We start from the raw sequence: 12,769 nt of genomic DNA, 5'->3' as shown, positions 1-12,769 counted from the left end.
TGAATTTAGTGATAGTTAATGTTCGAACCCCAATATTTACGTCAACCGTCAAACCAAATTCCCTTTTCACCCATAAATCAACCGAATTAATATAGACAGACCCCTATGTATTAAGATACCCTAATACCCTAAATCGAGGGTGAAACAAATGCCGCGCCCTTCTGCCGCCCTACCTTTAACTTTGCGGAGAATCCAAGGTCAGATTTTGTAATGTCTGACATTGGATAAACAACATTTTGTTTTGGAGTCAACCACATACTAAAACCTGACCAAATTGGGTCAGAAATATTGCAATATATGCAAAAGAGTCATGTCATTATTAACTTGTTGGATTCATTACAATCAATTAGAGATTAAATAATTATAGGGCTACTAGATGACATGTAGATAGCCTATGTACGAAACTCGGCCTCTCAATCGTGGGGTCCGAGGTTCGCATCCCAGGCACGTCAGATCTTTCAAATGAATTATACTGCTTAGATGGTAAAAGTTAATTTCATGAGGAATTCCTACATACCTGAGGATTCTTAAAAAAATGTTAAGAGTGTGTGAAATCTATTATTTTACACTAGGCCAGCATGGTGGAATATGGCTTAAACCCCTATCACACCATCTGGATTGATTAATATTGGTAGACATATGTATGCCAAATGGATTAATTATTAATTGGTAATAACATGTACATTTCCTCCCCATGTCTTGTCCATTTCTATATAATTGTCTATTCCACAGTGTTTGTATACAATTAACAATTAACAATTTTGAAGGTGGTAGAACCCTTTGTGGTTCGACTCCGGCGGCACCACCGCCACACCTATTTCTACCTAATAACAGCTGTTTTAGGAGCTGCTGTGTTCCGGTTTGAAGGGTGTGGTAAGGGAGACAGACTATTCCGAGGCGTTCCAGCTTAGTCCTCAGGGGTAGCGGCGCATCTGTGGCCGACCTCAGGTAGGAATATCTTATCTTATCTGGGGTTGATTACAGATGTCCATGGGCGGCAGTAGCCACTTACCATCAGGTGGACTGCAAGCTCGTCTGCTACTCTTACATTATAAAAAAAAAAAACTTTATTTTTTTGTACACTTACGTTCAGGTAAAGTTTCTTCAAAAATTCTCATTACGGAAAAGATAAAAACTTATTGCCAGTTATTTAAATGAGTTCGTTTAAAAAAGGTCTGTATTATTAGCGATCCCGCCTAAATGTAAGCCTTAGATTAAAGACGGTATAACCGCACAACCCGGCTTACCAGGAAAAATAATAAAAGTTCCGGACAGGCATATCTTACTCACCCTAAAAATAAAACGCGGCTCACTTCTTGGGTATATTATTAAAAAAGTTAAAAGACTTTTTATCCGATTGCCCTCTGCACGAAAAGCATTACCCTCCGTAATGATTTTGGAGCGTATGTATAGTTCGCGGCAAACTGCTAGTCCGCTGTGAAGTTGTTGCGCTCAACTACAAGCATATTATTATATTCCATAGCAACGTATGGTCATACTAACGCAACTAACTACCCGAGGGCGAGAGCGGGCAGTGGACGGGCTGTCTTCGTCCCGCTAATATCTACAATTTGCTATTCGACGCGACTCGTTTCTATATTCAGAGCGGACTAGCAGTTTGGCGCGAACTATACCTATGTCTAATTTTTTGGCACCACCTACAGCTCAAAGTGCGAGATGGATTCTAACACATACCTATTAGATTGGTCTAAATTATGAGAATGACCTGCTATACTTATAAACAGTCGAGCTTTTTGTTTTTAAAATAAGTGTCTAGTATAAAAACTCATACTTAACCCTAAGGGTTAGTATGAGTTTTTACGTTTTGACAAAAATGACTTTCTGTATTTGTTTATTCGCCCATACATTTCCAATCAGCGCCCCTAGCGGACTGTATCAAAAATAATTGGAAATATATGGGAAATACGTAAACAAATACAAAAACAGGCAATTTTGAAAAAACGTAAAAACTCATACTAAGAGTATAGGTATTACTTTCCGTCATCTATTGCGTGACCTATTATTACTGGTCAATAAGCAAGTTAAATGTTGGGCTGATATTTGCTGATCCTATCTGTTGATATATAAGACTTCGATTTACTTTAGCGCAAATCACCTACACAAGCGGATATTGAACGCCGGCGTGTTATTTGTCTTAATAACCCAGCGGAAGTCCCGGTGATAAGGGAACAGTAGGTAAAGCATGCAAATTTGGTGCGGTCTCAATCGTTCTTATCAAACAAACTGTATATAAATATGTAGGTACAGGAAAAAGATCAGAAATTAAATGTAAATTCTGTTTAAGAGAATTTTTTCTAATACAAAAAATCATACTGCTTTAAGATATAGCCTTCACTGCAACAATTTAAACGAATCAAACGACACCTGTTAAAATCTGGGATCCTGAATGGCCGAATAAAAGTAGAGTAATAAAATCTAGACCTCCTTCGGTTATAGGTACAGGAGACCAATACCCAAAATGTTACATTAAAATGCAGCTAAAAACAAGTATGAAATCTAAAGGTATACAATGAAATACTATTATGAAGGTAGTACAACCTTTAGTGGGTCGATTTCAAACGAAACAAACAAACACGCTCGAAAACAAACAAACAAACGCTTTCTACACTCACAGCCCGCTAGGATTCCCTGTGTCATGGGTGCCATGGACACACATAGGTACTGTCGGCGACTAACTAACGATATTTTATGAATAATTGTAATTAACTTGTGTTTCAAGTCTGACTAAATATGTTTATATAAGTTACGTAAGTTTTAAGTTTTAGGATAAGACACGGTAGATGGCGCTATCGGTCGCATTTGTTGTATTTTATTAGAGTTTTTACGTATTTTTATGAAAATAGTATTGTAGGTTAAGATTTTGAGATTTATACATGTTTTATGTTTTTAAAGTTTATGTTATCTCCTAGAATATGTTTCTAGCATCATATTGATATAAGATAAGTAAGAATCAATTGTGATAATTTCGAGATAATTAGGAATATTGACATGTGAAATTACGTAAGATGTACATTTTTGGAATATTTTCACGAATAACTTTGTAACTAATTTAGGTATGATAATGTAACTTATGTAGCTAGATAGGGCTAATTATGAGGATTCCAACAATGTATAATACATATGTGTAACTTTTGGAAATGAATAAAGAATGAGTGAAAACTAGGTCAGCCAAAGTGAAAATGACACGAAAATGGGCCTAAAAAAGCGCGGCTCTCTTTACGGTATTGCTCTGGGGTAGCTCAGAAAACCAGTTTTCCGGCCTAAGCATGGTCTCAGCAGAGAAGAATACGAAGAAGACTCCTGAAGAAGAAGAAGACTCCCGAAGAAGAAGAAGACTCCTGAAGAAGAAGACTCCTGGGGAAGAAGAAGGAAAATCTGAAGACGGAAGCGTTCCTGCGCAAGAAGAGGAAGTAGGGGTTAGGTCGGGATAGGGAAGAGGCTTTGGCTGGCCTACACTCTTGTTTCTATTGCACGTCAATTATTGTTTCTATTGCACGTCACCCCTTCCCCGCACCTACCCTCTCTACGGCACGGGACAGGCGCAACTCCCCGACGCGACGACTATCACCACGAGCGGGCTTCCGGCGCCGGACGGAAGAAGGCCGTCCGTACAACATCACGCCCGCACCCCTATACGGTCGCAGGTTAGGTGGCGGCGTGGCATACCACCACACCGCCGAACACAGCGCCCCGCGACAACAGCTGGTCCTTCGAGCCGGATCATCGTGCTAGTCGTCATATCGTCGGGTTACTGACGCCGCCATGCCAATCACACGGAGCCAGAGGGGAACCTCGCCGCCGAACCAGTCGACTGCGCCCCGCGCCACGGAAAGCGCGCAGGGGACAACTGACTCTTCGGGGACATCGGGCACCGCAACTGAGGGTACGCTTACAACATATGAGTCTAGAGTCACTTCAGGCACCTTGGCAACTGTTCCAGCTGCTCCAGGTGTTCCAGCTGCTCCAACTGCTGCAACAGCTGGAACCCGAGAAACGCGCTATGTGAAGTCAACGAGACGTCGGGAGATGGAAGCCAAGCTGGAATTGGCGCGCCGACAGCTGGAAGAAGCAAAGGCAGCTGCAGAACTCGCCAAGGCGCAGTGGGAGCTGGTCCAGGTGGAGAATGAAGAGTCCGAGGTCGAGGATGAAGACTGGTCGCATAACGCGAACATCCACACGTGGGTGCAGTCGACGGTGGAGAGGATGTCCGGGGAGGGGCATCAGGGGGAGGTGTCCGGGGAGGGGCACCGACTGGGGGCGTCCGGGGAGGGGCGAGCCAGTCAACCTCCAGTCACTATCGTCAAGCCTGAAGACCAAGCGGAACTTTCAAGCAACGGGACCAAGGAATTGGCTGAGGCCATCATGAAGGCCATTAGTGTTGCTCCGAGGAATGCATCGCAACCTAATTACGTACATGAATTACCCGACTTCAATGGAAGAAGCGAAGAATGGATCGCCTTCAGGACGGTATATGAGGACACCGCACCGCTGTTTACGGAAGCACAGAATATGGCGCGACTGCGGCGGTCAATTAAGGGTACGGCAAGGGAGGCTATCAAGAGCCTATTATATTCAGAGTGCCCTCCTGAAGAAGTAATAGAAGCTCTTCGTCGAAGGTTTGGAAGACCAGAAGCCCTGATCCTGATGGAACTGGAAAAGGTAAAGAATCTTCCTAGGATCAACGAAAATGCGCGCGACATCTGCGTGTTCGCCAGTCGAGTGAACAACACCGTCGCGACAATACGGGGGCTAAGAAGACCGCAGTATCTACACTCACCGGAAATGGTAAGGATTATCGTGAACATGATGCCGGCGGTATTGCAGTATCGGTGGTACGACTTCGCCGCCGACGCAGAAGATCAAGATCCAGACCTGGTGCATTTAATGAAGTTCCTCAACAGGGAAGCGGACCGGTGTGGACCATACGCGACGCAGGAGACTACGCAGCAGCCGCGCCAGCCTCCCAGACGTCAATTCACGAACACCACGTCCGAACGAATAGAAGAAAAGAAGAGCTGTCCACATTGCCAGTACGAGCATCACCTCTTTGAATGTCGCAAATTTATACAGCTGCCAATGAAGGAACGGTGGGACGTCGCTACCAAGTCGAAGATGTGTTTCAAGTGTCTTCAAGGACGACATCGGAAGGAAACATGTCGGCGTCCACCGTGCAAGACATGTAAGCGATGGCATCACTTCGTGCTTCATGAAGAACGTTGGGATAACCCGAAGCCCGAAGAGAAGAAAGAAATTGCGAACAACGTCATGCTCCCGGTGAACACTGCAAGGACAGCGAAGGCATATTTGAAGATGGTTCCTGTTGAGCTATATGGACCGAAGGGAGCTGCCCGGATCCTGGCGTTACTGGATGAGGCGTCAACTGTCACGCTTCTCGACTCTGCGGTTGCAAGACAAATCGGCCTCAAAGGACCCGTGGAAGCACTCACCTTGGAGACAGTGGGTGGGAAGACCATCTCCAAGCAAGATTCAATGAAGGTCAACGTCAGATTGAAGGGAATGCACCAGATCAAGAAGAGAACCATCTCTGGGGCCCGCACGATAGATGACATCAACCTGACGCCTCAGAGGTTGGAAATAAGAAGAATTGAAGAATGCGCTCATCTCAAGCCAATGTCGAAACAATTGTATTATGAAGAAGAGTCACCCAAGTTGTTAATCGGACAAGACAATTGGGAGCTCATCGTGTCCAGAGCCACACGCAAGGGGAAAAGAGGTCAACCCGTAGCATCATTGACCTACCTAGGGTGGGTGCTACACGGGTCCGATGGAGCAGCATCAAGACCTGTGAACTTCGTAACCTGCGCGCACGTGTCTTCTAAAGAGGAGGATTTAGAAAAGGTCATCAAGGAACATTTCGCCGTGGAATCGTTGGGGATCCAGCCACGTCGACCGACCACAGACATAGAAGAAAGGGCTCTGGCAATTTTAGAAGAGACAACAAAGAGATTGGACACTGGGCGCTTCGAGACCGGCTTGCTATGGAGAAATAAGGAAGGGAAAATGCCGGACAATTACAAGCAAGCGGAAAACCGGTTAAGGAACATCGAAAAGAAACTGGATGGGGATCCGGCACTGAAGCAGGATTATGAAAATCGGGTAAAGAATCTCGATAGTAACGACGTAACGAGGGACGTGCCCAAGGACTTCGGGAGCGGACACAGATGGTTCAATGGACCTTCATTCCTGGCACAAGAGGAGGAAGATTGGCCGAAACCATACTGTCAAGGCGGAGCACACGGGAGAAGAGAAGGAGAGGTCAACTGTGGGGGCAACGAAGCCCGTTGATCGGCATCCAACTCCGAACCCAGTCAAGTTCTCAAGTTGGACTCGACTAGTGAGAGCGACCGCAAGGGTACTACAGTTCGTCGACCTGTGCCGAAAGAAGAAACACGCAGTGAACGTGTCCCGCAAGTCTGAGCGTCAAGATCCTACCTGGAAAAGAAATAAGAAGAAAGCCAAGGTAGCAATGAAGCCCGTGAACAAGAACACCCAAGAAAAAAGATTCATTCCCCTCGAACCCGACCAAATAAAAGAAGCCGAAAAGATCCTATTACGAAGAATCCAAGAAGAGAGCTTCCAAGATGAAGTACGCTGCGTCAAGAAGATGAAGCCATTCGAGAAGAATAGCAGGCTTAAAAAACTGGATGTCGTCATGGAAGATGGATTACTACGACTCCGAGGAAGAATCGACGCGGCAAGACACACTCGGCAAGATAAGAAACCTGTGGTGTTAGACAGCAAGCACCACATCACCAGACTGCTCATCGCGTACTACCATGAAGTATTCAACCATGGTAACCACGCGACGGTGATCAACGAGTTGAGGCAGCGCTACTGGATCCTGGGACTACGGTCTGCGGTGAGGGCGACGGTTCATCGGTGTCAGTGGTGCAAGGTGTACCACGGCACGCCACGACTCCAGCCGATGGGGAATCTCCCGCTGGAAAGGTTACGGCATGGGGAACCGCCGTTCACATGCACCGCCGTGGACTACTTCGGGCCCATGAGCATCACGGTGGGTCGGCGTCATGAGAAGAGGTGGGGCGCTCTATTTACGTGCCTCACAACCAGAGCCGTCCACGTGGAACTGGCAGCATCTCTGTCAACGGACTCCATGATCCTGGCGCTACGAAGAATGGCAGCAAGAAGAGGGATGCCGAAGACGATCTTCAGCGACACGGCACCAACTTCGTGGGGGCCAACAAGGAACTTCAAGAAGCCCTCGCCAGCCTCAACAAGGAAGACCTCATCACCACAGTCGAGCGGATGAGCGTCAGGTGGAAATTCATACCGCCTGGGGCTCCGAACATGGGCGGGGCATGGGAGCGCCTGGTCCGTTCCATCAAAACGGCCTTGGCGGTCACCCTCAAGGAAAGGCATCCCAAGGAAGAAGTCCTGCACACTCTGCTACTGGAGGCGGAGCACCTGGTGAACTCAAGACCTCTCATCGAAGCCGACGAAGACAACGAAGAAGGTGCCCTCACTCCCAATCACTTCTTAATTGGGAGATCCTGCGGCACAAGATTGGGGACATTCATCGACAAAGACCTCACCGGCCGGCGCACATGGAGGACGGCGCAGCGACTAGCCGACCACTTCTGGAGCAGATGGGTGAAAGAGTATCTTCCAACTCTGATCCCGAGAAGAGTCGATGCGAGAGCTGCCACAAGGGACTTGCAGTGTGGAGACACGGTCCTAATAGTGGACTCCACGCTGCCACGAGAAGCCTGGCCGAGGGGTGAGGTGGTCCGAACCTTCCCTGGGCCCGACGGTCGCACCAGGGTATTGGAGGTGCGCACTACGGGGGGCGTGTTGAAACGTCCCAGCTCCAAGTTGGTGCTACTGGTACCAGCACGACGTGATGAACAGCAAGCGGTCGACGACACAGGCGGTGGAGCATCGACCAGCGAGCCAGACTGCGGGGAGGCGGTCGTCACGTCGAGCCACGAGCATGGAGTCGCCGGGCCAGGAGTTGGTGCTACGCACGAGGGGGAGGATGTCGGCGACTAACTAACGATATTTTATGAATAATTGTAATTAACTTGTGTTTCAAGTCTGACTAAATATGTTTATATAAGTTACGTAAGTTTTAAGTTTTAGGATAAGACACGGTAGATGGCGCTATCGGTCGCATTTGTTGTATTTTATTAGAGTTTTTACGTATTTTTATGAAAATAGTATTGTAGGTTAAGATTTTGAGATTTATACATGTTTTATGTTTTTAAAGTTTATGTTATCTCCTAGAATATGTTTCTAGCATCATATTGATATAAGATAAGTAAGAATCAATTGTGATAATTTCGAGATAATTAGGAATATTGACATGTGAAATTACGTAAGATGTACATTTTTGGAATATTTTCACGAATAACTTTGTAACTAATTTAGGTATGATAATGTAACTTATGTAGCTAGATAGGGCTAATTATGAGGATTCCAACAATGTATAATACATATGTGTAACTTTTGGAAATGAATAAAGAATGAGTGAAAACTAGGTCAGCCAAAGTGAAAATGACACGAAAATGGGCCTAAAAAAGCGCGGCTCTCTTTACGGTATTGCTCTGGGGTAGCTCAGAAAACCAGTTTTCCGGCCTAAGCATGGTCTCAGCAGAGAAGAATACGAAGAAGACTCCTGAAGAAGAAGAAGACTCCCGAAGAAGAAGAAGACTCCTGAAGAAGAAGACTCCTGGGGAAGAAGAAGGAAAATCTGAAGACGGAAGCGTTCCTGCGCAAGAAGAGGAAGTAGGGGTTAGGTCGGGATAGGGAAGAGGCTTTGGCTGGCCTACACTCTTGTTTCTATTGCACGTCAATTATTGTTTCTATTGCACGTCACCCCTTCCCCGCACCTACCCTCTCTACGGCACGGGACAGGCGCAACTCCCCGACGCGACGACTATCACCACGAGCGGGCTTCCGGCGCCGGACGGAAGAAGGCCGTCCGTACAACATCACGCCCGCACCCCTATACGGTCGCAGGTTAGGTGGCGGCGTGGCATACCACCACACCGCCGAACACAGCGCCCCGCGACAACAGGTACATAGGCAAATACAGAAAAACCCAGACTCAGTAATCTAAATTTATCATTTAGATACTGTCTGGCCGTAATCGTAATGTTAAGCGCTGCTGAGCTAAGTGTGGTAAGGGAGATTGATGCCTAGGGCTGCAGTGGCCGCTTATCATCAGATGGACAGAATACTCATTTGCTAATTCTATATAATAAAAATATATCTATCTACCGCATTGTGTTAAATTCAGTGAAGCATCTCACAAAATGTGTCAATGCTAACGTTAACCTGCCAACAACTCAGCAGCTACGTAAGTAGAAGTACCTTAAACTAAAATATGTTTGAAATTTCAAGTGTTTAACCTCAAACATTCGTATGCCAAGGGCGGGAGAACTGTGACAGAGTCAAGGTTGGTAAATAGTTTGAATGCTGAGTTTGAGCTTTCTATATATATAAACATTGAAGTGTCTGTCATTATAAAATCTCTACTTCTAAGCTAAGGTAAGCAACTGAAGCACTCACACTTGTGAGCACTCACAATGTTTTGTCGGTTCAATTTTTTTTTCAATATAATTTAAGTAGCAAATTAATACCCTCTCCACCTGATAGTAAATGGTTCTTGACGCCCATGTACATATAACAGACTCTATAAAGAACTTGAGGCCAAAAAATGATTTGCCACTCCTGGGCGTGTTACCATAGACACGCTTGAAAGAACTCTAAAAACGGTAACAAAGCTACATCAAAACAATAGGTGGTAGAAGAAATAGGTAGAATCCATAATTTTTTTTTATACTAAAACCCTCCTTGTAAGATATGATTTCAAATAATCGAACCCTCATCAAAATTGGATAAGTCGTTTTTGAGAAAAGCGCGAACTTACAAACAAACATACATACATAACAGTCGAACACAGACCTCCATTTTTGAAATATATTAAAAATATCAATATTTCCCAGTAATCATGGAATTTTAGATTATTATTAAGAAGTTGGCTTCATATATTTATTTACTTCTCATATTTATCTTATTTTTATTATGTTTACGGGAAAAAAGCTTACGTTGTCGGCCAAGGGCAGACGAATGCGACGGCAGAGTCAAGGTCGGCAAACATCGCTTGAAAGATGAGGCTCGCCTTAGTTTACTAACGATCTGACTGAAATATATTTATGAAAAGATGCATTCACTGACCCACACTATCTTTCCACCCATCGTGTGGGTGTCATGGACACATACATAGGCGAATACAAACACCCAGACTCAGAAAAGAAATCTAAATTTTTCATTTAGATATACATATCTGTCTGGCCAGGCATCGAACCCGGAACCCTTTGCGCGTCAGACAGGTTTGGTGACCGCTCCGCCAGGGGTCGTCATAAAAAGTTGTTACTACACTTTGGGCTAAATGAGCGCCAACGCCGTGAGTGGTTGTTTCCAAATCGGAGGGGTCCGCGGTTCGAATCGCAGGCTCCACAGATTTTATGAAGTTAAGTGAGTTTTAAAAATTAATTTCACTTGCTTCAATGGTGAAGGAAACGGTGGCCAAATCAAATTATTGCCTTGAAATTTGAATATCGAAGTTGCAGAAAATTATGTAATTAATATTTTTATTCCAATGATTAACAATTGCTCCACTGCTGGAATACAGGGCAATAAAAACGGTAAAAGCCATAGCCATTACCTATGGTAATGGTATAAGCATGTGAAGATTCTTATACCAAGTGCGGTATAAGAATCTTCACATGCGACAAGAATTGTCAGGTCTATCAAGTCTGTTGGCTTCATGATGTCTACGCAACATCGCATACACACACATCAAAAAGACCACCAAGAAAAATCAAAAAATACGTGGAACCCCAGACCGAAACGTAAGCCGAAATTAATAACCATTAGGCCACACTGGTTAGTTAACTTACGATACAATTCCAATTCCATTCACGTAGAAACCTAAATGGAATAATCATGGGTAGCGGGATACAGTGGGCACTGGCCTGAATGATACATGAGGATATTGAGGATCATTTGGGATCGGATAAGGCATTAGAATGGGATGGAAATAGGTTATTTAGTGATAGAGATACATAATTCAAGACAAAACTAATTCACTGGGATCGGTTAAGATAATGGTAAAAAGTGTTTTTTTATACTATTGATGTAAGAATTGAACATGCAGTCCACCTCATGGTAAGTGGTGACTGCCGCTGATGGATATGTGTAGGCAACTTCATATACAAAAGAGATCTACCTGAAGCCGACCTCAGATGCGTCGTCACTCTCAAAAGACTGAGGCAGTTGCCTCATATGTAAGTCATTGACTACATAATATGAATAGCAAACGAAGGTACGGTACAACATGAAAGTCGTCGGATAGGAGTACCTATTACTTATGGTCGGCCACAGATGCGATGCTACCCCTGAGGACTAAGTTAAATCGTCTCGGATATGTTTCTCCCTTACCACACTTTTCAAACCACATGCGCACACTAGCACACACACAACAGCGTTTGACATGGCTGTAGTTAGAAATAAATAGTTATGAGGGTAGGGCCACCATCATGAAGTATTCTACCACTTTTTAACATGAACCACAGAACTTGGACAGAGGTTACTCGTGTCTTTAAACGAACATAGTAACACATGGACGTAGGTGGTAACCACGTGCCAAAGTTAATGTCGTGGAGCGAAAACAAGGCACTGGCCGAAAGAGTGGGTGGCGACCATATGGTCACATGGTTTGCGTAAAATTCAGATATACCTGTCGTAAATTAAACTTTAAGCCCTTTTCATGTGTCATAGCTAGCCACGGATCTCTACACAGTTAGGATCTATAAGGTATACTGGGAGGAAGAAGACGGATCAGTAGCTTAACCGGCGATGGATAACATCATGAGATAATAAGTACGTCCGGATGTTCTAAAAAAGTTCTCAATGCTGTGCGAAATCATCCAAACCGCCCTTGGTCAGCCCGACTATGGCCTAACCTATCTTTCTGAGTTGAGACCCGTACTCAGCAGATGGGACAGTAATGGGTTGAGAAAATGATGTATTGCACCTGCCATCTCATACTAAACATTGAAAATCGATAATTGGGGCTAAAAATAGTAAAGGCATTTCTAACACTATCATAAATATGAAGAAATAAACACAGGCCTAAGTAGAGTACCCCGTTCTTTTTAGAAGTGTGTATTTGCACTCAAATGTAAATTACGTTTTTTTATGCACTGAAAAATTGAAATATGAAATAAATTTTAACATCTATTTCCAACCAGCCATCAGCGAATTGTTTATGAATTTCTCCCTATTCGCTTTATAAAACGAAACAACGCTTGCGAAACGGAACGCCGTCGATTCCAGTTTTAAATTTAGGCGCCAATAGTAGCCGCGAAATCTGACAGCTGTATAGCGGACGGCAACCGATGAGTCAGGGGGTAAAATTAGCGTTAGTTATGAGTTGTATCACCTGGTGATGCTGTTGTTTTGATTTGAACCGAATGTTACGTAATTTTTAGTTATAAATAGATGAAATGTTCTTAACTTACTTTTGTCGATTGCGACAGTAGCATTCTAGCTTCACAGGATTCCCTGTGTCGTGGGTGCTATGGACACACACATACACACATCATATATCCAGAACATAGATTAGTAAAGATACTTCGCCGCCTTGAAATTGAATGAAGCCACAAAAGGCTTATTTTAGTAAGTTCTTTTTTTGAATTCT

At 44.4% G+C, this 12,769-nt stretch overlaps 2 protein-coding genes across 2 annotated transcripts in view; one reads left to right on the top strand and one right to left on the bottom strand.

The window, feature by feature from the left end:
* The window catches only part of Vinc (vinculin), a 61,245-nt gene that overhangs the window by 39,719 nt on the left and 8,757 nt on the right, over positions 1-12,769 (bottom strand). The window lies entirely within an intron of this gene.
* On the top strand, positions 5,035-6,327 carry LOC140754876 (uncharacterized). Its single transcript, XM_073090035.1, has one exon. It carries the CDS (start codon positions 5,098-5,100, stop codon positions 6,325-6,327), a length of 1,230 nt encoding a protein of 409 aa, XP_072946136.1. The 5' UTR covers positions 5,035-5,097.

Source organism: Epargyreus clarus, unplaced genomic scaffold (genome assembly GCF_041222505.1).
Source record: "Epargyreus clarus isolate Ecla_fem2 unplaced genomic scaffold, WU_Ecla_fem_2.2 ptg000031l, whole genome shotgun sequence".
Lineage (NCBI taxonomy): Eukaryota > Metazoa > Arthropoda > Insecta > Lepidoptera > Hesperiidae > Epargyreus > Epargyreus clarus.
Note: the sequence above shows the minus strand (reverse complement) of the source record. Positions and strands in the feature narration are given on the sequence as shown.

What these genes read in the sequence shown, in the direction of transcription:
- LOC140754876 (XM_073090035.1), top strand. Translation starts at nt 5,098, where the DNA reads ATGAAGGAACGGTGGGACGTCGCTACCAAGTCGAAGATGTGTTTCAAG.